The sequence below is a fragment of the Euwallacea fornicatus genome, chromosome 2 (genome assembly GCF_040115645.1).
Source record: "Euwallacea fornicatus isolate EFF26 chromosome 2, ASM4011564v1, whole genome shotgun sequence".
Classification (NCBI taxonomy): domain Eukaryota; kingdom Metazoa; phylum Arthropoda; class Insecta; order Coleoptera; family Curculionidae; genus Euwallacea; species Euwallacea fornicatus.
The window spans coordinates 1,935,416-1,961,762 of record NC_089542.1 but is presented as its reverse complement, the minus strand read 5'-3'; the positions used below and the strand labels follow the sequence as shown (position 1 = coordinate 1,961,762).

Below are 26,347 nucleotides of genomic sequence, written 5' to 3'. Positions count from 1 at the left end.
TTACCGAACATGCTGTTTTCACATGGGCTATTTCGGTGTCGTTACTTTTACGCACAAGCTCACCTACAAAAAAGCGAATATTTTCTTGTCACACTCTTTGTTTTCCTGGGCGGAAAAAATGGGCCACGATTTATCAGTGTCTGGTAAAGCGCTTTCTATAACGTGAAATATTGCCCCACTCGCTCTCGCTCTCTCCCACACAATGATTTCCATATAATTTGTCTGCATAAGGGAGAAATCTGTGTGTGTGTGTGTGTGTGAGTGTTGGTGCGAGTGCAATAATTGCGGAATCCGCTCCGTCTTGAAATGGAAATTATTCCTGGCCGCACAAAGCCATATTTATGCGCGGATTTATTCGCGCAAGGCATGAATAAATTTCACTCAAAGGATAAAAGAAAGTCGCGATTTCTTCAGATTTCTCCTCACTTATATAATCCATAATAACACCATAACAAGCAACCTTATGCTCGCTTGATTGAACTTAATTTAAATCCACCTTCAGTATTCACCTCACGCCTCCCTAAATTCAAATACCATCTTCCGAACTATCGACACTAATATTTACATTTAAGATGCAGTAAGCTCAAAGACACCTTAAATAGCTCCCAAATTACTATTCGACTATTCGGTATTTATTGATGCCGCACCAGATACATACAAACAAGCCTTGAAGCGCTACGAATTATCTGCCGTTGACGGTAGAGGTTAATTTCTTCCCCTGTTTGTATATGGAATATTTTAGAGCATGTCAAGTTTAGCATGTCAATTAACATTAAAAACTGTTTTTGACCTTAGGTAATGGAAGAGATAATGGGTTTTTAGCGGAGGCGTACTCAAACTTGGGCAGCGAAGACGACGGGGGACAATGGGTACTGATCGAGAACAAGTTCGACGACTTTGTGTAGCGAAGCGGACAATGCGTTTTCACCGGAAGCAGACTCGATCGCGGGTGGTGAAGACATTGGAGGGACTCATTAAATAATAGATTCAATCTTGATTAATGACAAGGACGTGCAGACGCACCGGTGGGTGCTTTGTCCTGCGGAGGTGGAGGGATCAATGTGTCAACGACAAGAGTAAACGCGTTCTTTTTTTAATTGTTCCTCCTGGTCATAATCCTTACACATATGAGGTCTGGCTAAGCGGCAGTTTGGAGATTATAATTTTTATGACAAGAGATCTAATCCTGTTTTGGCAAGCCGCTCCAGCCCAATCACCCTCTATACGTTTTCAAAATTCTTGATTAATTTTACGACTGCAGCTCCTATCAACCATCGCCCCCTTTTCACACTTAGCAATTTACACTCCGCAACGGCCGGAAAATAAATACCAACACCTCCCTGAAACCGCCATTAAACCGATATTGGAAATTCCTTTGTGGAAACCATCATCATCTCGCTTTAAAAATTCGCCTCTATATAATCTAAACAAACGTGAACGCCCTTTAACGTAGAAAAAAAATGTGTTTCGTCACCCTTTTCCCGGCCCTTTCGGAGACTCAGTTTGTTCCTGATGATCCATAAAGATAATGACTTTAAGCTTCTCTTTTACAGCAGGTCTGGGTAAAGTGAAGAAGCTTTCGCTTTAATTTTTAAACTAAAGCTGTTTACACGAGACACACACACACAGGAACATTCTCCTCCTTATTGTATCGCCTAGATCCGCCTTTATAAGCTCAAATATTCATGGAAAATCCCTTTTACGTTCGTTCGATATCGACTAAACGCCGCGCTTAGGATTATAGACGTTGTCGCAAATCGAATGGGATATTGTAATTTTATTTTCCCAAAAGGGTCTTCTCCTATTGGAGGAGACGGAGAGTTACTCTTATTTCGTTCTTTCCAGGGAAATGGATATTGAAGTTAGTTTTCTTTTCAGCTATTATTTCATCGGTGGACGCGGTTCTGACGAGGAGTGCCACCTTACCATGCAACATCGAGCCGCAAATTAGAGATGATAAAGCGAACATGGTGCTGTGGTTTAAGGACGGGCACAGTAAACCTATTTACAGGTCAGTTTTTCTTTTATCCTATGGTTAGCACACATAATAATACTACACAATTAAATATTTTATGCTTCACATGCAAGCAATCTCGGTTTTACGAGCTCGTAATTCTCGTTTCACCCGTTGAGGGCTGAGTTATAGGTGCAAGAAGTTTTCACGGCAGACGTTTGACGATTTTTTCTACAGGAACTGGCCCATTTGCACACCATACTTACGTCAGTTTTGCGAAATTCAAAATTCATGCTTCTCCGAGACTCACTGACTGCAAGAACACGAGATTGCCCCACTGAGTTCTGAGCAGCAGCAGGTTCGATCTTGCTACGAGGTCCGTTTTTTCCGCTCACTTCGCCCAGTCTTCCGGCATATATTTAATTTCTCCAACGGATAGAGCAGTCACTGGCTAACTTGCGACTTAACAAGGAACTCTTCCCGGGCTCATGTTACCTTCAATGATGAAGGAGATAATGGGCGATCGGTGAGAACAGGTTCGATTCGAAATTTTAGTGTTTTTTTTGCGTGAGGGAAGATTTTCACTGAGAACAAGTTCGACTTAAAAAAAAAAGTTTTTTCTAAAATTTCAATATGAGTCGGACATGGGTTTCCTCTGAGGACAGATTCGATCTGATCTTTCCAAAAAGTAACTGCTCCTCCAGGGATAAGCTTTCCAAAAACTTCGGCGGAAAAGAAATTTTTCGAAATTGGTCTCTCGAGTGGAGGCCAGGTTCAAAGAGAGCCAATCCAGGTTAGTTGCCGAAACCGTATTTCGCGGCTACTCCATCAGTGATGTAATTGATATTCTCGGATACGTGGTTTTTCACCATTGCTCACGTCACGCCCATTTCAAAAGTCGGAAGCCCTGCTCGGGCTTTCAAAATCTGCATGGCTGCGTCATCACAAAACATCGACAAATTTCAAAATTTTGCTCTAATATTACTTCGAAAACGCCTAAATCCCTACACTCAAGGTACCGAACGCGCCCATCATGTTCCTTTAGATGATGAATTTCTAAATCGAAGGGGGTGTCACCGCCTGACCTATAATACAGAGTAAAATTATTTTTATCGGTCGAAAAGTGCAAAAAAATCATTTTTTTGAAATTAAGGCAAATTGATCGATAGAGTGAGCAATGGATTGTCAACGGTCAACAGTCAAAGGGAACAGGCTCAAAGTGAGCGTTTCGAAAAACGTAGGTGACAAAATGGACAATTCAACGGCAGCGAGTTCGATCTCAGTTCGAAAACCGTGTTGTTTTGAGAGAGGGGGACATTGAGTTCCCAATCAAAACGAGTTCGAGCGTAACTACGAAATCCGTATTTTGCGGTTGCTCGTGCTAGTCATCCTGTGTACGTTTAATTTCTGGACGGGATAGAGTTGTCACCGGTTAACTTTCGAGCGTGTAAACTCTTACAGTTTTAACTATCGCAATACGTCCGGGAGCTATTTAAAACTCATTGGGTAAAGCGCATAATTAATTCACTGACACATATATTTTGTGGACCAGGAAGCCCTCTCTCGTATAACTTCGAAAGCTATTTGTAAACAGCAAAAACTCCAATTTTAAACGGCAGTCAAGATAACTCTCCCCTCACATTAAAACTCTCGGAATAATTTGTTTCGTTCTAACTTTGCTCCGCCGCAAATAAATCGTTACCGCATTTTTGCAGAACGAAATTTACCGGTGCGACCGGAATTAAATACCTCACGGTAAAATAACATTATCTGCATCTTAATGGACAATTGATGGCAGGATCGTATCATGTCGTACGTATGTAGGTGTGCGGGTCTTCAATTAAGAGAAACACGCCTATTGGCACCGGTCTAATTGAATATAACCGGGTTAATTTATATACACGACCAGATCGACGTACAGATAATGAATCTCTTGTATGTCGACATAAATTTGCTTCGAGATAATTGGACGTATTGTGCCTAAGACAGTCGTAATTGATTAGTCCTGGACAGCAGACGTAATTAATTTCGACCTCAAAAAGACGACTCTTTCGCGAATTTTTAAGTCGCCCATTAATATCCGGGCCGCCATTCTTACTCCCAGCAGGTAAATTACCTTGACATTTATTAAAAATTACAATATTTACGCAAGAGCTTATTAAATCGAGAAGTTTATTGCGGGCGGCTCGCTGAAAGTTTAAATTGATATCTCGGATTTAATTAAAGCCGATAAGGTTTGAGTTTTTATGGGACAGCGGTCCTACGCTAGCGTAATATAGACACTAGCGTGAAGGTTGATTAATACATTCGTTACGACCCATCGGGGATTAAATGTGTCGCGGCTCATCATTCCTTGTCACTGAAGCGTAATTATATGTATCTTTATCGTATGAAGCTTAAAAGGTTTCCATTTTGTTTGGTAATGGTGCGATACGTGCGACGTTAATAGGTGTGGCGTAGTTGCCTAAAAAACGGGGTTTTATGTATGCAAATTAGCGTGGGCATGGTGTGTATGTCGGAACGAATTTTTGATGTTTTAGTAGTTTTTTGGAGTTTCCTATATTAGTTTATTATTACGTGTTCGTATTGTCAAGAAAACGAGTTAATAACAACGGCAGCGGCGGCAACAGGGTCTACAGTTGTAGGGGTAACCACAAGAGACGGGGGATAAAGCCGGCAGCGGCGGTAGAACGTTCTCTCACAAAATACCTATTGTCCCTTCCACTGGCCACGATCAACGTTGCTTCTGCTGAAAAACCTATTTGTCTTCGAAACCGTACTTCTTACGAATAGCGACGGAACCTGTGCTCGGGGCGAATGCGGGGCAACGCGTTCTCAATGAGAATCTCGAGCGCTCATGCTCGAACCTGCTCCCGCTTGGAACCTATGGTGCATTCCGCACGCTCTGAAAAAAATCAATTTGCAACGCCCCCAATATAGTTTTCCTCGTATTGTGGATCCGTTCCTTAAGTCGCTTCGTGAGACTCAAACTTTTCCATCCCCCTCTTGATTAACAGAGAAATCGAATACAAAATCAACACACGGCGCGCAATCCCGACGCATTCCAAGCCTAACGGAGTTTGTAAACAAGGGGCACGGCTACCCTCTATCAACCAGCACAAGCAAATTGCATTAATTACGGATCGGTTTCGGTTAATTTACCCGTAATTGGGAGCACCCAGGTCCACCCCCCCCCCTCCACCCTTGTCCCCACCACTCCTCCTTCCACCCCCTATTGCCCATTCAAACGAGGCGCATTCTTCGCGGGAGTGCCTATACGACAAAGAATGAACACATAACATATTTTGCACATTGTTCGGCGGCCACAATGGCTGACCGCAATATATCAAACAAGGTCGCGAAACATGTGTCGGAGGAGAAGCTAAAATCAGATAACTCATTGAATTTCTAAACGTGTTCGCTATTGTGTCGCTTGCATCGCTCTCTCTGAGAGCTCAAAATGTTGATTTTTGTTTGGGTCGTGTTCTGCTGTATCGAATGGCGATATTCTTTAATTGAGTCCTGAGATGAATTAAAGATGACTGGAGATTTCTTTTCATTCACGAGGTAATATTTGTTATGCAATGATATTATTAGCGACTAAACTCTCAGTAAATTAGTACCTACATACAATATAATCGAATCGTTCTGGGATAATGCTCCCTAAATAATTCCTGCAATTATTGGAATTAATAACAAACTTCTGCCCATGAGAGTTGAACGTGTTTGGTGGTCGAGGAACTTCGGCTATAAAATTGAAAACTTGTGTTCCGAGCGCACCGCCCCGAAAGGAACTCTTTTCGGTCCCTTGAAGATTCTTATGTACCTGATTAGGCTGGTTTGTTGTCCAGGGATGATGGGCTCACCATCGGAGATTGACATCCCCACAGGGTTTTTGCCCATCTTCGGATATCTGAAACTACTTAGAAACTTCTATGGGTTCAAAACTGAATACTGCTGTTAGATCCAACCGTCGCATTTGTGTAGGCCTGAACTGAATTGCTGCGTGCGCGGGTTATTGATGCTCCCTCTATGGGCAATATCGCGCACAGCGTTCAATGAGCGACTGACGCACCATCTATTCCGCACCGGCGGTATTGCGCACAGCAGACTGGCAGCTGTTTATATCGGTTTCTTAGTACGAGCCCTGATGTACGATGATCTTGACATGGAGGGCATTAGCTCACACATTTCTGATGGAAATTTTAGTAACTTCGTTACTATAAGAAGTTCAGCCCTTGCCGGAGGTGACTCTACGCATGACTCACTCTTATTCTGATTCAAAGTTGAAGTTTGAAATATCATGACGAATTTAGCGTCTGCGAAAAGGTTTGACCTATCTAAAGTATGGGTCTGAGATCTGTTGTGATCCCGATACATCTCAAGAATGCGGTGACTAACTACTCGTGCATATCATATGAATGCGGTATAATTCATAATTAATTTAGGTCGTAATTAAGAAAAGTACTTGTTAATGAAAGCTAATGATAGTTTACCGTCACCTAGTTAACCTGGAAAACTCCCCTAAGGGAGGAATAATGAATCGGGTGAATTTATAATTTTCAATTGTCGTATGTTAAGCGGTGGCGGAGACACAAGGAAGGTAATTAATGTACCACTCTGGGGGGCCGTATAACTTGTTGCATTTGATGAATTTCCTACACTGTTTTGTTGCCGCTAACATAACCCTCGGCGCTCTCGTCTCCAAATGTGTTTGTTGTCACTTTGTTTCGTTTTTATGACGCAGCATATCGAGCAAGTGATTACGTTCAATTCGCAATTGGAACGTCAACAAACGTGTGCCTGAAAATAAAATTTCGGTAATTGGAATAGCGTACCGCCATGGGCGGCCGCCCGCAGTCTTTTCTACGCAAAGTATCGATAATCGAGGACGCCCCTGCTCCCAAAGCGATTAATTTATTGTAATCCCTGTCACATGCTGGCAAGCTTTATACACAGTAATATAATTTGAATAATTTAAAATCATTAATTCGGATAATTGCCACGTTCCGCGCACTTCCCAGCATCTGCTTACAATAAAATATATTCGCAGCCGGGACAATTTATATTTGAAAATCACGTCCCGGTGACTATTATTAACATTTTAAATGTCGTCCCCGGATATACGTCCGCTCGACGTCTGATTTATTGTTCCGAAACTTCGATGAAAGTGTATTCATTTGCCAATTGGTGATTAGAAGGCCGAGTCTTCCAAAAAGTTATCCGAACATAAGTTTTTTTTTTTATGTTAATTCTATCAAATGAAGATTTAATGCACAAGTAAGTATTGACTCATTTATACTTTTACTCGTTTACAATTTAAATTTTTGTCGGACATAATTACACCTTGCCATACTTATTATGAGCCCGGTACAAAATTTTTCAAGTTTGATATTCCACGGGTACTTTAGAAAAAGTCCCCCTTCACTAGTCTACTCTAAGCATTTTGTGTGAAAGTGTGTGAATAACTGAGCTCAAATTTTGCGCCATTACATAATTTTAGAACCAATGCTATGATGTAAATAATAATTTCCTTTAACAGAGCATGAAAACTGGTGGTAAGGCGTTCGTAAAACGAACGATTCGTGGGGTCGTAAACCAGCAGTAAAACAAGAGACGGACAATTGGGAACATAAAGCGCAGCCTTTGCACTTTACGAGGTGCATGTGTCCGAGGTTGCAGCTAAACTTATCCGAGTTTACAAATAAGCGATTGATATTCTGTCGTAAAGGCGAAATCCGGAAGCTTATGCATTTTACATTTCCTTTTGTCTACGTTAGAATTACTCCAGGTTGAACAACGCTCGATGATAAAGAAAATACTATACATATTTTTATAAATTTATCTTCTCGTTACTCCCACACACGACACAAAGTCCGAAAGATCAGATCAGCTTTCCACATCCATTAAGGATTAACGAAGTTTCCACCTTTGTTTGTCAGGGCCTTTCCGGGCCACAGTTCACGCTTTCAGCTCGAGAACACGCGAACTTTCATACTCAACCATATCGCGTTTGCTCTTTTAGTTATTATTGGAATTTGGTTACCTTTAAGGTAACCTAAAAGGTCTTTCTTCAAGGTTGAGAGGCTGATCAATAAGTGATGTCTCGAGAGACCGAGCTCGGCTGCTTGTAGTAGATTTATGGCCAGTAAGATAAAAAAAACTTTAAAAAGACTTTCTTGTTCGATAATGAAAACGAGCTAAAGTGGAAATGAATTGATATCATTACCGGTGATTATTGGGTCTAGGTATTATGATCCTGGAACAAGCGATATCAATTATTCCAAAGATCGGGAGATTGCGAGACGCCAAGAATCCAGTGACTTAGTTTTTAAGTTTCCGGACAGAAACTTCATTTACTAAATTATTATAATTGTAATTAATTATTTCAAAGAAAAATTAAGGAAATCTTGAATATCGCAATAAGCAATAATTAGCAGTCGGGTGTAAAAAGCGAAATTTAAAATTTTCAAGTCGCCCAACAACTCCCGTAAAAGTTGGAGCGAACTTTTAGGAAGTACGTGAGAAAGATTCCTCGTTTAAAAAAACATTTCAACAGTTGGAAGTTTCTTTATTATTTAAAACTTCCTCTCGTCGTTATTATGATTCCTGCATAGTCCTAAGTGGGAGCAGCCTGAACTTATTTTCACAGCAATAAGGAATTTCCTCCAGACCCTCGCTCGCTTAAATAGGAATCTTAAAAGGCGTATTTGCCGAATATTTTTCGGTCCACTGCACAGTTCTTCGGCTCCACACAGGGGCCCCTCTTTAAACTTGGCAACTCGCAAAACGTTACCACCTCCCTTAATTACTTGCCTTCAAAGGAATCGGCTGCTGCTGCTGCTACTGCTACTGCTGCTCCTGCTTAACGAACCAAGTGCCTCGTCTTAGCGTTTTTGCTTTGTAAAATTTCCAAAGGGCAAACTTGCGAAAGACGTTACATGGGCAAATGAGAAATTTTCATTAAGAGTTTTTATAATATTTTCACTCATATTATAAACAACAACATCAGAAATGAACTTAAAGGTGGATAATAAAGCTACAAACACTTAAACGGACCAATTAATAATAACTTTTCCCATGTGACAGTGAGTTTTTAATTAAAGCTGAATCAGCCTTATTGGGAAGTATTTTTCATTAGACTGCCTGGAAATTGAGTTTGGAACCGGTAGCGACCTGGGCGGGAAACGGCCGATAACTCATCCAGTTATGACGGCCAGACGAACGGATGTAATGATAGCGGAGAATTACCGTTCATTGCTGCCCGTAAACAATCTCTGGACTCGTTCCTACCAGTCAAAACGTGCAGTATCTCCGTCTTTTGTCGGGTATCATGTAATTACCTGTGAAACATCAGCAGCACAATGTGCATCTAAAAATGATTTTTTGTCACCACCGTTGGCGGACAATAGCAGCAGCGGGGTTTTCGGATACAATGGCCGATCTGATTAGACCTTTCGCCCTCACCCTAACATATATGTTTTGCTGACAATATTTTGATATATTGTTTAACAAAGCAACGAAATCATGTCTTTGAGGCTACGCCGCCGCTGCTCATATTGCGGATAATATCCAGAATAATGCTGGATTATTCAGATATACAGTCATACACAAATTTTCACTCTGCGATAATCTAATTTTAGATTAAAGTTATGCGGGCTATGGCGTTCCCGGACCACAAAAAATATAACCAGGTCAGTTCGAGCAAATAATGTGCTAAAGTCCGTCTTTAGAGAGAACGTCCAGTGGAAACTTGGTCATATATTTTACAGTCGCAGTTTTTCCATTGTAGCTTGTTACAGAAACATTAACTCTAAGGCTCTTGATAATTCTCGGAATAGTGCTAAGCTAGTCAACCACCAATCAATTTGATTACCAAAGAAATCAATAAATTTAGAATTTATCGAGAAAAATTCATATCCGAAAAAGATAGCAATGTATAGTCAACTACGGGGTCCACAAACAGTAGAATTATGCTGCTATGCCTATGAAATTATGAACTATGCCTTATCAAAATTCAAATGTAAAAATTTAAATAGGGATTATGTGGCAGAAACATTAGTAACATCCCCTTTTTCGCGAATTTCAAAATTCCAGGGGTGCATATCATTTTTTGCTTCCAGCAGACACCTTCAAGCCCATTTCGTCGGGGAGATAAAAATTTTCAAACTTAGTTAAAACACCGAGCCAATTTATAAAATTTTAACGACCTCCTACTCCCGGCTATAATTTCTAACTAAACCGGTGAAATCAGCTTGTATTTCCCAATGCTTTTAGCGTGCATACAGATGGATACTTGCTCCAAATAAGAACCTCATTGAGTCGTAGTCCAGTTCCGTTTCTCCCACCCTTAACCATTCGCTGAAGTAGCGAATTGGAATCATGTTTTCAGTGTTTTAGTAGTGCATATGGATGATTATTCCTTCCGAGCAGAAAGTTTCTAAACCCTTTAAATTGGAAGATACAAATTTTCAAACTCGGATAAACCTCCGTGCGGATTTATATAGTTCTGGTCCCGCCCTTATTACTTCATGCCTGAAGTAGCAATAATGTAATGTGACTCAGTGTAAGGAAAATTGACTGTAAGACTGTTCCAAGTAATTCAGAGGAGTTTGCGGAAAACCGAACGTGCCTAAAGGGCAAAACAAACACTGCGATAAATTCAGCATTATCTTCGCGCGACCGACCTGCGAATATTAAGGCCCTTTTGGGCACATGGGCTTATCGCCGATTGGCGCGCAGCGTGCCTCGCACTTGAATCGATTAAAAAAACGCGCAGATTAATCTTGCCTATACAGGAAAAACTCGCGAGAAAACCGCCCCCGAGGAAAAGGATCATTGTAACGAATACACCTGTCAGTCGAGAAAAGCCATATTTTTCACCCCAGCTTAGGAGTTGTCTGACCATCTGTTTTATCCCCTTGACCCGTAGGTGGTTTAAAACCTGCTATTTGATTTAACCGGCCCGGATGCAAATTCCCTAACCCGACGATTTTTCCTTCTCACTCCTTTGCAGCCGTGTTTATTTATGTTGAATATGTCGGAGGTTTAACAGATCGTGTTTCGACCCAGGATCGATGATTCTAGGGTAAATTTATACGCGGAAAGTTAATAAAAATTAATGCTGTAAAAACGGGATTAACAAAATAGAACAGCAGTAGTCCCATTTGCGTCATTTCTCTAATATCTCGTAAGCATCGGAAACATTTTGTAGGCGAGTTTATGGTTAACCGGGAACGTTTCGCAGCTGCTCTACACGCGGCTTTGTACTCGACGAGATTAAACAGAGCCCGCATTAGCAGGCTGAATAAATTTTTAAACTTTCGCTAAAACCGCGAATTAAAACTCTTCCCGTGGGGTTATGAACTATCTTTGAATTACTACCGACACAGGTGAATAAAATTGAGTTTGGAATTTGTCGATTTCTGATATACCGAAAACCCTGTCGAGAGCATTAAAAAACTGTTGAAAACAGATTGAGAAACACGCTCACTTTCACGTCAAATACGTGTAAATTCCATAGGTGCTGGGTCTGGTCACCGTGCAGGCCGAGGCCGCATTTCCAATTGGACCTGTTCCAGGTAGCTCCGAGTAATGTCGCAGTATGCGGTCTCGCATTATCCTGTTGGAAACTGTTATGAAGCATTATTTTACCAAAATTGCAGGACTTAATTATTATTATTGCTGGGTGGTGCATTTCACGTCAAATTGCGTATAATATCACGTCTCCGCAAAAATTTTACTTATGTTGATTTATTATCCAGTGTGTGCAGTGGCATTTCTCATCAGCCCACCGACTCAATAGTGCCAAGCCGGGGCTTTTCTAACGACACATATAAACTTTTATTAAAACGGCTGGTGCCATCATTAAGACTTCACGCTCCCCTTTACGATCGGCGTATAAAAGTTGTATAATTAGGATTTTACCTTGCCGTAAAAATTATATACGTAACGAAGCAACTTCAGCTACAATTGCGTGTATTTTGTTACTTCTTCCGTCGCTAATGAAAGTGTTATTATGCCGAAAGTTGCAAATTAGTACTCGTTAAAAATGTGTTTTACTAATCTTGAAACATTTTATTTTCTACGATTAAAAAGGTAAAAGTAGCTAATCCCGGGCACTGCGGATGTGGACTTTCTACAACATAAACAAACAGGAGTCTCATCGCCGAAAGGCATCTATTGGCTGGCGAGATCAAAAGGGCCGATTGGACTCGTAATGCAAACAGGCGATGCACAACAGCTCGTAACGTTGGCTACATATCGCAATCAAATTAACAGTAACTGAGACTAGTCCGCAGCTGCTCTGGGTTCTGGTTTTACAAGCGGGGAAATTAAAGAGCTCCCCCAATGTTATCGCGACGGCCATAATTTTTAAAAGCACCATTAAAATTCGAATATTAGCCGCGTACGTGGTGTAAATCAAATGTTGCTGTCATAACTTTTCCGGTTCATTTTGTACGTCATGCTGTTACATGGTAAAATAATTTTACATTGCGAAGTCGCATGCGAAGGGGATGGACGGCGAAGACTCAGCTCATCGCGCTTCAATTGGAAATGCACGGGAAAAATTTTTAAATCACCTGCGAGCATCGTAATTTCGCCATCACGTCGAAATATACCGCGTGACATGGAAAAGAGAACGCCCCGTAAAAATGGTTTTATTTAAATAAATTTTTGGTGTGCCCGTTAGGATGCGGGAACGCAAAAAAAAAAAACGATTTAATTTTCAGCCATATTTATCAATGCGTTTACGAGTTATCAGAAATTTCAGTGTTTTTTTTTTACTATAAAAATTGCAGTAAAATACCAACAATGTGACAGTAAAATATCATTTATTGGCGTATGGCGTGCTTAGAAGGTGCTTTTAGATTCATAAAATACGCCCAGACGCAGAATGCAGCGAATACCGGGTCTACGAGAGACTGGGCGGTCATTTACCGAAACCCACCCTACAATGAATCGTAGTACACACCCACACTATAGAGAGATGTTGTCAGGCGTGGTTCCAATAAGAGCAAACAGGCAGGAGAAGGACCACCGGACGATGCCGAAGAACCGCAGAACGCCAACGCCGCCGCCTTCAGGTCATGGGCTTAAGGTATAGGCGTGTCTCGTCGAGGAAGCTGGCGGATCAGTGGTTGGCTGAGTATGGAAAGTCTCATTCGGATCCACACCATCTATCACCGGATGAGAAGTTTCGGACTGATTTCGTACCGTCTTCATCTTGTCTCACCCCTCACCTTGAGTCGTCATCAAAATCGACTGCAGTGAAACAGAGAATGAACACATTGGAGTCTGGAATGGGGTGATATCGAATGTGGTGACTAATCCAGATTCTGTTCGGATATCCGTGATGGTCGGACGAAAGTAAGAGGAAGACCTGGTGAAACACGGAATCCTCGGTGTATAACACAGAGGCACATCCATCAAACTGTTAGGGTAATAGTTTGATGTGCTATTGCAGATCGCCCGTACTTTTCATTAGAGGCAGTATGACAGCCCAACGATACATCCAAGAAGACCTGGAGCTTCATCTCATACCATATTTGGAAACTGTTGTTGATCTAGTTTACCAGCAAGACAATGCACGACCTCATGAGACTGGAGCAACTATGGACTTGTTTCAACGAAATCCAATCAATTTGTTCCCTTGGCCACCTCGATCTCCAGACCTCTCGCCGATTGAACGCGTATAGGATATTGCAGGTGGAATGTTGCATAATCTATCCTATCTCCCACGAACCCCAGCGGAGCTACGTCATGCTGTCTAGCTAGGCTGGAATGAAATCCCCCAAGAGAACATCAATTACCTCGTTAGATCCATGTCTAGACGTTTACAGGAATGTATCAGATACCACAGAGGACCGACTAATTGTTAATAATTTTTTTGTTTTTAACAATTAAATTTATTCCATTGTTTAATAAAGCTTTTGTTTTAACAAAGGAATGTGCGTAGCTAAAACTATTTAAATAAAACCAGTTTTACTGGATGTTCAATATTCCATGTCACGCAGTATATTTAGAGCTCAGTCATGAAGATTGATAATGACATAATGTGAGATTAATCCATTTCCGAAAACGTTTAGTCCTCCTATCATTCCACTCAATGTGGACGTTGAGGTGAGCACTGTCGCGGAACTCAACGGTCTCTGTCTCCTAATCGGCTGAGAAACCGTCCAGGGATTCAACGGTCTCAAACCTTCAATTTACCTGGCGGTACCGTCAGTTGTTCCGACACTTTCCATCAGAAACTGTTCTACGCGAGCGCCTTTTTGGACCCGAACAAGTCTATCGCCAACTTTTGTCGGCGGATAGGAACAGAGCCAGCAAGTGGTTCTTGAGGAAGCTCTGTTTACCGAGCCGCTCAGTGTCCCGCGGGACAGACCCCGACTCCTTCCGGGCGGTGTCATAAAGCGACGTACGACCTAAGGACTTGTCAGTGACAACTCAATTCGCGGAAACGACAGAAGCGGTTATGGGGATTCGGAAATATTGTCGTTCCGTGGTTTTTGTATTAAGGGCTGCTTCTGCGGCCTTCGCTCCACCCCGCCGTTATCCTCCTCCTCATCTTCCTCCTCATCCTCCTTCTCGAGTTCATTGCCACCCTCTATTTCGTTCGTTGTGAAATTCTCATCATCACTCTCAATCTTCCGGTGAAGGAACCACCCTCAAACTCCAATCCCGAAGTGTGACCGTATATTGCATTTTTACGTGCCTCGTCAGACCTTCCGCGTACTTCGGCCTCCGCAATCCCATGACATAACTCTGCATTAATAACTAATGACCGTTCCAAGAAGGTATTGCCGATAAGCGAGGCAGTGCAATTCGAGCTGTAGCGTTTGTGGTCATTTAGCAAAAATCAAAAATTGAAAAACCTTCACTTCCAAGAGCTTAATTAAACCTTTCCTTCTCCCTTAAAGACGCCATTCTCGCCCATAAAGCAGGTAGAACATTCCGGAAATTCAATCTAGAAATATGGCCCCGGAGCTGACGTATGCGCTTCCATTATTTCGCATTAACGTGTCGTACGCCTGATAAGATTTAAGACGTCGTACTTCTTGCTACGAGCTGGGGCCAAACGAACTTAGGACGTAACCTCTTTCGCGTTGTTTGCATTTTAAATTTACGGGATCGGTGGAGATTGGGCACAGCGAGCTGCAACCAACGTCTCGACATATATAGCTTTTAATGGAAAGTCGTTCAAGTCCTTTTGGGAGATTCGTAAGATCAAAGAGGAGAGAGAAGGAGAGAGAGTTGATAGTGAAACGTCTTTCGAAAAAAAAAATTCTGAGTCCGATTCTCGATTTCTCAAATCTGGATTAATCTTTCGGGGAGCTACTCATCCTGATTGGGTCGAAATCTTGCACAGTCAATAAGCTCCAAGTACCAGATTAGTAGATGCGCCCAAGTTTCCCGTTGCGGGACGCATTTTCCGGAAGTTGCGACTATTTTAACTGCGTTTAAACGGTACTGAAGTTTGGGCCACGTGTACCGTCGCTGGGTCTTCTGGGACTCCGTCACGGGAACTCAGAAATCGAGTACACGCGTTCAGCAGTTGAGGGCCATACGTAGGTATTTACAGTAGCTGCTCTAGACGCCTCCAAGGGCGAGTAAATATTTTCCCCTTTAGGTCGAATCGCATATTCACTTTGAAATTTTTAGTCAACATTATTGCTCGATGCGCTGACCAAAATTGCCTGGCTGAAGTCACAATTTTCACAGACGGCCATCGCATCGCAGATCAAAAACCCACTCTGGTCCAAAAATACCTCTCCAGGATCGTCCTCCGTACCAGTCAAATTTATACAGGACTGGACGAAAGTCTGCAATAAAACTAACACCTCTTCAACGGGGCACTTAAAAATACCCTCGGACGTGCGAATTTATTTCGAATTCTGCCTATTTTCCGGCAATGAAACGAAATACTCTCCTTCAGCCCCTTGGCCGCGGCTCGACCCGCCCTTTTTTGTTTATGGTAACATGTGTCGTGTGGGGGCTCGTTGGAAAGCTCGTGAAAAATCGACTCTTACCATAACCGCTTTTGGTTAATTTTTTTTTTTTAAGTGAGTCGTTGAAAAGATCTTAATTTAATTCCGGGCCTTCGCTCAGCCCCGCATACACCGAGTTAGTACTTAAATTCACTTTAGCGTGTCTAAACTTTCGACGCGCACTCCTGTCTGGTAATTTCGCTAGAACTGGATGATAAAGCTCAAAAGACGCATACACAGATGCCTCACTATCCCGGAAATGGTTTCCTCGGGATTGCTTTATCTAGGAGATAAAAATGTTCTAATAAGGCCATTGCTTGAGCCAGGTTTCGAGTTTCTGAGCCATCGCTGTACACTGCAGGGCGAAGCTCATCCAATAACCAACGGCTTCGATTGAAAATTTCCTCGGGTGACGGCCGATCCTTCGAATTACCGTTTCAGGCTCGGTCGCAACTATTTTTCTCGCTCAAGTTTCCAGTTGTGTAGATCATCCCTAAGCAACGATATAGCTGTGCATTAATAACTTATCAATTGTGCAATATTACAGCTCGTCCGCCTATTCCACGCTCATTCCGTTGATGCAACTTTAAAGAGCTTCACGCTCGACGAACTTTCAAAAGTTAAAACGATGGAGAGCGGGCTGCAGGGTCCGTTAAACAGAAGCAGTCGTCTCCTCTTTGAAGGTGAGTTATTAATGGAGACGCTGGAATTTCCAACTTCTTTGACGCAGCTGTTGCATTGTTATCGTGCTCATTGTCTCATTGCTTTCCGCATTTTTTCCATAGCAAGTTGCGTGTCTGCCGAGATTCTTTAACGTCCACACCCCGGCCGTTGTTTATGATTTAGAAGCGTGGGCCGTAATTATCCGGCAATAATTCCTCGACAAACCCTGTCAGTCTTAATTTATTAGGGGGATCATCTGCCCCTGGCCATTACCGTGGACGCGTCCGACTCTTTTGTTTACAATTAAATACACGCGCATTGACTAATAGCTCGGACCGGTGTACGTGTAGTGTAGTAGCTCGTAAATGTCCGGCCCGCTTTGTCCCTAATTAAATTAATCGTTAACTGAAACAGTTCGCAGCTGGGATGCACTTTTTTCCGCCCTATAAGCCCGGATTAAAGCTCCGGGCTAATTCCGGAACTCCGGAGAAATATTTTAAAATTATTCCGGGCGGACGCCCATTGAGACACTGCACCGGAATCTCGTTTGGCTCTTGCGAGTGTCGGACTTTTATGGCGGTTGAATCTCGGGAGCAATTTGAATTTCTACACTTTTAGCTCCGAGGAAGTTGGAAATGTCGTTGAGGAATACGTTAAAATAAGAAAAGTGAGTACAAGGCAAGCTGCTGCGAGAGATGCTAATTTTAAGCATTTTCAAAAGGGCAAATATAAGAAGTCAAAGTGTGCGATTACGACAGGCACACGAAAGGAGGTCTATTGTGTGATCGTTACGCAAACACCTCGCCCATTGGAGGACGCTGTGGAAGGCGAGATACGACTCGCGGAACAGTCTCGACTGTTCCACTGTTCGGGTCCTCGCGAAAATTACCATGCGAGACAGGGAAAGTTAAAACGAAAACGGAAAAGTTTTCGAGTGATGAAGATTTCCTGGAACACTCCGAAGGGAGGGGCACGACCTGATACATAAAAATGTTTTACCTTTTTGCCTGAAAAAATTTGCGCTCGACTGTATTTTATTTTCCATTCAGCTCGATGCTAAACAGGACTATTGTATGTCTATGCTAATATGTGGTTGCTGGTCGGCAAAATTACCGTGCAATCCCTTTGACCGATTTCAATAGGCAAGTAATCAGCGCATCAAATTTATTTAATTACCTTTCAGTCAAATTATCTAGTGTTTAAAACGTATCTTTAATGTAGTACCCGGCCCGTAATAATTATAATCAGGCATCGACCTGTAACGGTATAAGAGATATATCTGAAATGAACTTTTCCACACAATACAACAGGGAATATCAAGTTATTACATTCGTAATCGCAACATCAATCAACCAAGGGCCTTTTAATCAGCTTATATCCCGACTTAAGTACTCCGCGTTGTCACGAAACCTGCCGTGACAATGTTTTAATAAAGCCCTTTCGTATTTATTAACATTACTGGGATTTTTTCGCTCGCTGATATTAATTGCGGGCCAAGTTTTATGTCCCTCCTTAATTATGCGATATATTATGTCCAACGTTTGATAACAAGCCCGAGGGGAATTGCTTCGTCTTAAAACTTAAGCACGGGCCCTAAAGATGATGCGTCATCTGCTAAACCGACCCTAAAACGGGCGGGCAATATTAACGTAGGCGCATCGGGTTAAGTAAACTATAATAGGCCATCTCTGCGGATTTACCTACTTGTTGTTGTTTAGGAAGGTTGTGCGTTGTGTGAACAATTGGATTTGAAATACACGAAACAGAAAACTTGCTTTATACGGGACCTTTGGGTGAACGAAATCCGGAAAATTGCTCAGGGATTTGGGGCGCAAACAATTGTGGAATATGAACAATGTCCAATTGTTAAGTCAACTATTATGGCGAAGGCAGAGCCAAGCGAATATTATACATAGAAGACCGAAAGTTCCGCATAAATTCGTTAAAAATGGAAGGAAATGTTTTTCGTGAATATGCTGGAACACGTCAAATATTGTTTTTAGTTGTGCATTTTTCCACACAACTAACATGTACCCGGGAATACCAAATAAACGTACTTTTTTATTTTTTTCTCAAAAACTTTTCGCTCGAGGATCTACTCGTTGAGTTTCCCGAGTAATATTACTTTTTAACTCTCATATGTTGTTGGGCTTACAATAACACCCCCATAAAATGAGCTTCAGAAAACCCCATAAAGACTCCACAGGGGTGAGGTCAAGCGACCTAGCAGGCGACCCTAATTGCAAATATTTCAATAAGTGTTGAATTTGGACGAGTGTAAGTTACATGAAATATATTCAGAATTCCTCAAAGAATTGAAAAGCGTCGTGGGATTCCGTACGAATTTATGCGGGTCTTTTGGTTCTCTATGTATATCACGATATTCACAATCTTTATAGCTGCGAACTGAATATTTTGAATTATTCCGTCATAGTGTTGCAAACTTTCAAGCTTGTCACTTTTCAACTTGCTGCATTTTAGCCGCAACAGCAAAGTTCTGGTCTTTATTTCCTCAGAGACTGATAACTAGGATGAAATTTTTCCAGCTATAGACCATACACGGAATCTTCCGTCGACAGTGAATGGTACTTCTGGACAGCTTTGCAATTGTAAATTTCGAAATTTACTTCAGTTATCAAGCAAGTTTGTTGGCTTTAAGAAGCAATCGACGCTTCTGCTGGCCGGTACTGTCGATACTTACGACTGGTACTACCGCAAAAACCGGCAGTTCTAGCTCACATTTTTACCGCCCGTAAACCAGACATAAAAGCTTGCTTAGTTCGGTGTGGTATTTCTATACCATTTAGTCAATGAGGTATAAATTACGAAAATGTCCAAACAACGTTTCTTGTTAATGGCAACCAGGCGCCTTTCTACAAATACTCCCGTACACACCACGAGTTTGAACTGAAATTATTCTCAGCTGTAAACCACACAAAGAACCCAGTTCAACCCCAACATGCAGCCTTTGCATTATTCAGTCAATGAGCTTTTTTCATTTCAAGCTCGCTCTGAGAGACATCACCTGTCTGTATCCCCGTTAATCTCGTGCAAACTAATAAAGCAAACCTAACATCCTGTTTGTTTTTAGCCACTGATAACCAAACTTTGCCATACTTATTGCGAAACAGGGGCAGATTTCTCTGAGAAAACCGCAAATACATTTGTAACGGTACGCCATGTTGAAAATGCAAAATTCGGTAACACCTATCAGAGCCGTGAAATTGCTCATTCTAAAACCATCTCATGGTGGATAGATATATTTTATATCGCCCCCCTGTCAGACAATAAGAACAACACTAATTCGCCACTATAACAAGTTCTCACATTCCTCACGAGCTTTCGCGGGAATAGAGATAGAGAAAGAGGCCGCCACAGGGCTCGTTTATAATTTAGAAGAAGCCACATTAACTGAGCAAAATAAATTAGTTCCGAAATTAGGGACCCGAGCCGAGAGCTCCTTTCAAGGAAGTGCGGTAATGAAAGGCCAGAACGTCTAAATACAAACCGCAGGCTTCCTTCAATTACTTCGTTTGCGCATTACGTTATTATCATTAGTCCATGAGCCTGAAAGGCTTTCTCGCCCCTTAGGCCCAGCGGATAATCTAGTGTATTCATTTGAAGGGGAGAAAGAAACAATTTTATTCATGGAGGGCGAGATTCAAATAAGGTGGTAATAAATCCTTGGATATTTTATTAAGAGAAACTGGTGTAATAAGTCACGGTCAGAAATGATGCATGGTATTTGTAGAAGGGAATGAGGTTCATTAGGGAGGACGTTAGGCGCACACCTTTAAGCATATTTCATTTACGAGAAATATTACGAATGTGTTTGGGACCGTTATTAGTTTTTCCACGTTTGTATCCCGAGAAAGCCTCAGTTTTAATGCCAACACCCGCGGCTATCATTATTGCGAGCCGGGTACAATATTTATTAGCACCGGAGCAGACGGGGTTTCGTTCACCAAACGAAAGCTCGCATTTAAGCGCCTTCGGAGCGCTCAGAACCCGGCAACAAAAACAACTTTTTACTTGCAATATGAAGTTGGAGACTACTAAAACGGGCAACTATGTAACTGTTCCTTTTACACGGAGCCGAGTTTGAAGCATATAAATCGGAAATTATATTAAAGAAGTTCGAGTAATTTTCTCAAGGGTAACTGGAGCACGCTCGTTCCAGACTAGAAGGTGTATAAATCCGAAACTATCGATCCGGGTTCAGTTATTGCCTAATTTATGGTTCTACTCGAAATAGAGTCACTGAGGTGTTAATTTTTAATGCGGTCTCCTGTGACGGATAGTTTTCAAACAATGTAGGCGTTGTGGTTGATGGGAAGAGGTATGAGCTACTCGATGTGGGTTTAGAGAGTTTCGGCTTTATCAGTTTAATTAATAACGAGAGCAATACGGTCGGTACATGGCCGAGTACGCGGGCAGCATATTTACTCGTTATTAAAGCACGAGAGAAGTGTACTTTTTCGTAGTTTAACCTGCACAATTAATTCAAAGTAAATGTCAATAAAATAAATTTGTCCCGCCATTTTTCCCACCATTTTTACGCCGGCGACATGAACGAGTCATTTAGAATGAAGCTGAGTACATATTTGAGAGTTGATCACGTGTTAAAATTGTGCATTTGCGGAACCGAAAGACCAAAAAGACTGCTTTTGCTCGATAAACCCGTTTGAGGATGTGATGTGCTGATAGAAATTTCGTGGTGATTAAGTATTTTTACACTCGAGTCATAAACCCGCTCGCCACGTCCTGGGTGAAAACCTACTTAGGGCTGGAGCATAACTTTAAATTTTGTAGCTCCTAAACCGAAAAGTTTCCAACGATCATTACAGGCAGATAAACTCTTTTACGTATGTATCATGACGGCAGAAAATTGGAACTTAATAAGTAGGTTTACACCGGCGCTGCAGCGCCGAGCCTCCGTTCGCCACTCTACGAGTTAAAAACTTACTTAAAAGAGCATAATTTAAAATTTTGTAACTCCTAAACCGAAAAGTTTTCAAAGATCGTCTTTGGCCGATAAAATTTTCTAAGTATGTAATACGACAGCAGCAAATTTGAATTTAATTGGTAAGTTTGCACCGGAGCTGCATAGCCGAGCTTCCGGTCGCCGCTTTCAGGCCTAACACCTACTTCGCGGCGCGGTGTGATTTAAAATTTTGTAATTACTAAACTGAAAAGTTTTAGACTATTATTTTTGACCTAAAAACTTTTCAAACCGTTTAATATAATAGTAGAAAATTTAAATTTCCTACGTAGATTTACATCGAAGTTTGCAAACGCCATTCGAAGGGTTAAAATGTACTTGGAAGTCGAGTATGATTTAAAGTTTTGTAATTGCCAAACCGAAAGACTGAGAAGGGTTCTTTTTGGCCGGTAAATTCTTCTCAGTGTATCTCATAATTGCATGAAATTAGTGGTTATTTTGTTGATTTACACTGGAGCGGTAGCCCCGAGTTTCCGTTCGCTATTCAGACGCTGCGCCCAAAACTTCCCTTTTGAGCATAATTAATAATTATGCAACTGCTAAATTCAAGAGTTTAGGAAAATCAGTTGGGGCTAATGAAATCATCCAAAAACAAAAGGAAAAAAAAAAACATTTCAACATAAAACAAAAGTTTAGCAGCTGCGTCGGTTTACATCGGAGCTGCGGCGAGTAGTTTTTGTTGACTTAAGGCAAGATCATATTTTAAAATTTTATTACCGCAAAACCGAACAATAAACGCTCGTTTTTGGTAAATGGAGCACTGCCCTGATCAAACGTTATTGGCATAAATCACAAGCCTCATTTGCCGCGTCCCTCCGAAGAGTAATTTCCCGTAAAAGTGTTCCCCTTTCATCGAAATCGCTCGAAGACGTAAAATTAATTACTCAACAGCTAATCAAAATTCCTGCAAGCGCCTTGGATTAAATCGATTTATCCGAAATTTCCTCCCCTACTTCGGTCGATTTGTTTAACTATTTAAACCAAGAAAGTTTGCGATTATTTTCGACTTTTGTCTACGTTGTTCACGTCCTAGGTGCTACGAAGCGACGGGGAGAGTCCCCATCGGAGGTTTCCCCCGCAACACCGTTCCCAGTGAGCCCCATTTTTGAGTGCTGCATGCTCTAATAATGATTGTACTCTTGCGCACTAATTAAATTGCCATCGGCATTAGTTTAATTAATAACTAGCGACAGCATGGAGGGAGACCCTCCAGCCCCTACACCTGAACGACCCTCCATCGAGTGTATTTATTGGCATTATTAATGCATCGAGTGTAGCAGCCGGAAACCAACTTCAGGCAAGTTTCAAGGCTTCGCCGAGTGGTTAAAAATGAATTTCAAGCGCTAATAATTAAAACTTTCATTACGTCCATGAAATTATATCAATAAGGCCCTTCAAGATTAGTGCAGCAATTGAACGTAGTTAGCAGTTGGAAACGTCAGAATAAGGCCTTTTCGCTGCAGGTAGCCGACCTAAAAGTCCGGATTAATAATTACCGACTTGAAGCGACAGTGGCGTGCCGGCGTTACAGCGTCCGGATGGATTTTTTTAACTCCGAGACGGTCGCGCAGTTAGCGCGAACTGGTGCAGGTTGACAACTGAAGGCGCGCGGAATAGGGGTTTCCGATTGCGGAGAGAAGTTCGTCGATTAGACATTTGGAGTGGTCGAGCGAGCGAAGCAGCGATTCAGAAGCGACGGTAAATAGGCAGGCACCCGAACGCATTAGAAACGAAGTTAGTTCGGGTCAGTGTACCTCGCGCTAACACGCCGTTTGAAACCGGCGTAAAAAGGGGTTTTCGAAGTTGTTTCATCATAGTTAGAACAGCGGGTTGAATCCAATTAGAGAGTTTCAAAGTAATAAGGGTAGAAACGCATATCTATTGCTGTAAGGTGAAACAGCAATTGCCCTTCCTTGTGCAACAAAAACGGGATTGCAACTCGCATAAGGTGCGGTCACCGGACGGATTTAATAAAGTTGTTCTTCCGGCGTTTCGCATCAGAAACAATTAGGAATCAAGAGTTATAGCGGCCCGAGCGGAACCGGTCCGCTAACTTAATTTCGGACTGGATGCAGAAATTCCTAACTAATTTGGACGAAAACGGCGTTCTGTGCTCGTAATAAATAATGGCCTTGCGGAAATATTTGTTAAAGGTCGTCCGAGCGGGATTGTTTCGTAATAAACCTCAGAATTTATATGCGGAGGGTCTGCGGAGTGGGAGGGGATGAAAAGTGCCTCCCCTTAAATATAAACGATACACTTTGTTGTAGGTTTTCAGCCGCCCCGAGGCGATTTAAGCCTTAAACGAAATTATTTCTAACGAGCGTACACGGAAAACAATGCGTTGCATAACCCCGGGGGAGTACTCCATCGGCACGGCTAATGATAATGACACGACGTGCAAATGAAACACAAAGCCGTAGGGGAAGCTTGCGGCGCACATTTATACTTTTGGTATCCGGGACTTAACTGTTTCCCCTCTTCTTAAAATTCAGCACGAATGTTGCCCTTTCGCTCCCCCCGGATTCCCCGACCGGATGGACGTCTTAACGCTAAAGTGCGATATTTTTTGGTTTTTATGTCGGCCGGATGTGTACGGCCCGGTCCGGGAAAGTCTAATCCTCGGGGGAACGGTTTAATTGATGGCTTTGGCGAGCAAAAAGTTGGGAATGTTGTTTTTGTCCCGCCGGATTCAACTAGTGGAGTCGTATGATTCGTGAGGTGCAACCAGGAGACACTTCGGAGCACTCCGGACAGGTATAGGTTGGGGAAAATTGGCTTTTATTGCATTGTCTACGTGAACGCAGCCGTTCATCGCCGCTCCTGCAGTCGAATTTATGGACGCGTTTCGTCACATCACCATTGATAATTCCCCGTACGATCTGCCAATATCTAACGATTCACTACTCCGATTGTAAGAGTATTTACGCTGTTCGCCGAAGGTACATACGTCCCTACGCAATAATTCAACGTTGCCAGCGTGGGCAACTACTGAAATGTGCATGTTCCCGGTGTAGACAATGTAGACAATTGCTTACATGCAGCAAACTCCCAACTGGACTCATTTTGGACGATATCCGGTGGTCCTTCAAATTTGCACAGCGTCTCTTTGCATTAGAATCGTTCAGAGTTACACATTTTCCAGGTTTCGGCCAGAAAAATCGGAAAATTATTTCGGCCTAAAATGGCCCGTTCGAATTGTGCAGCAACTGTGTTGCAAATTTTTAAACTTGATTGATGTTCCAACCGGGTTTTGTTGTTTTAGGCGGTGACCGGAAACTTCTGGCCGATACTCGCTCAAAAACTGAGATTTTGAGCTCAAAATTTTTGCAACTTCTCCCCACACGTGGGAGCTTGCGTTGGTCCAAATAGGCCCATTAAACTGGACAACAAATTTTCAAACTTTACGTTATTCATTTTAATGACTCGCGAAACCTCTTTACTTTCCTAAACCGGTTCGAAATGTTCTAGAAGCCTCCCGCATACTCCCGGGAAAGAAAGATGCCCTGGCAGGTGCTCTGGAGGTGTCAAAACAATCGACAACGTGGCAACGCAGGGCGTTAACCTATAGGAAAATCTAACAGTTTCTCGGGAATTTTAGAAAATTACAGAAATCTCATACACTCAGAAGTGCGAGAAAGTTAAAGGGTGTTTCAGAGGCAGCTGGTAATATCGCGGTCGTCTCGTTTGCAGCCTCGCATTCTAAAACTTGGAAGATCTTAGGTGATTTTCCCGGAGATTACTAGAGCTGTTCAGCAGTACCGATAACTGCGTTCGATTTTCGACACTCCTCCTTTCGCCCTGAATGATCGAAAATGGGTGAAAAGGGGGCATAAAAAAAACGCCAACCCATTAAGAACAAGCTCAATACGTTCGTGAAAAAATCTACCGCGCCTTTTGGCCATTACTCTCGAGGGTTCCCTCCTCCGCTGTTTCGCCGAGAGTCTTATCTGAGAATTAATACCCGAGCAAAACGACGTTTTAAAGACAGGCCGTCGGAAATGTCCCTTGAAGCAATTGGGATAAGCAACTCCCAAAGCGGCTCCGCAAGGACGTGTCGATAAAAAAAGCCGGCTATCGAAACCGATTTAGAGCTGAGACATTCCTTGCTGCTGAGTGGGCTTTTCCTGATGTATTATTTAACTTTCGGCCCTTTTATTTCGGCGTTTTTCATCGCATAAACTCGCCTTTTCTGACCGGAGTCGGCTTATCGGGTTCCGCAAAAATAAAACGCCGATCTAATAGTTTTAATTACGCGATAAAAGCGGTTTAACGTCCGCTTACCCGAGAAGATTAGGGTTATAAAAGACGATGAAAACGTGCTCGCAATTGAGTCCGATTCGCCCTCCTAAAGGGACCATCATTTTTCCTAATTTGGATCGGAGCTCGCTCTATTCATACGAGCTGGAATGATGATAATACGCGCCAGAACACGCCGGAATAAATAATTGAATCGTATACATTAAATCCGCAATTTCGCTGATGCATATGTATTATTATCTAAATAATGAAAGCTTATTTGTTACGTCACACATAAAACATTTCGAGCGGTAACTAATTTTCTATTAAATATTCCATTAGCGAACGAGGTTATTGAATGATACATAGTATTAAATTTGGATCGAGTTACAAGAGAACTGTGACATTTGTCCCCTGTTTATATCTACTTAATCCAGCCACTGATTCCTCGCCTACCGAACCCGCAAGAAATTCACTTTGTCCGTGCACAAGGAATTT

At 42.1% G+C, this 26,347-nt stretch overlaps 2 protein-coding genes across 3 annotated transcripts in view; one reads left to right on the top strand and one right to left on the bottom strand.

The window, feature by feature from the left end:
• The window catches only part of Sdhaf3 (Succinate dehydrogenase assembly factor 3), a 96,452-nt gene that overhangs the window by 43,407 nt on the left and 26,698 nt on the right, over positions 1 to 26,347 (bottom strand). The window contains exon 4 of one of the 2 annotated variants that reach the window (XR_010733123.1): positions 4,008 to 4,017. The exons of the other annotated variant lie outside the window; for it this stretch is intronic. The gene's annotated coding sequence lies outside the window, so the exon portion shown is untranslated. Of the gene's footprint in view, positions 1 to 4,007; positions 4,018 to 26,347 lie in introns of those variants that run through there. 2 annotated transcript variants of the gene reach the window in all.
• The window catches only part of LOC136345211 (protein turtle homolog A-like), a 97,133-nt gene that overhangs the window by 49,683 nt on the left and 21,103 nt on the right, over positions 1 to 26,347 (top strand). The window contains exon 2 of the mRNA XM_066293298.1: positions 1,879 to 2,011. Within this exon, the coding sequence (XP_066149395.1) occupies positions 1,879 to 2,011 (133 nt within the window). The remainder of the gene's footprint in view (positions 1 to 1,878; positions 2,012 to 26,347) is intronic.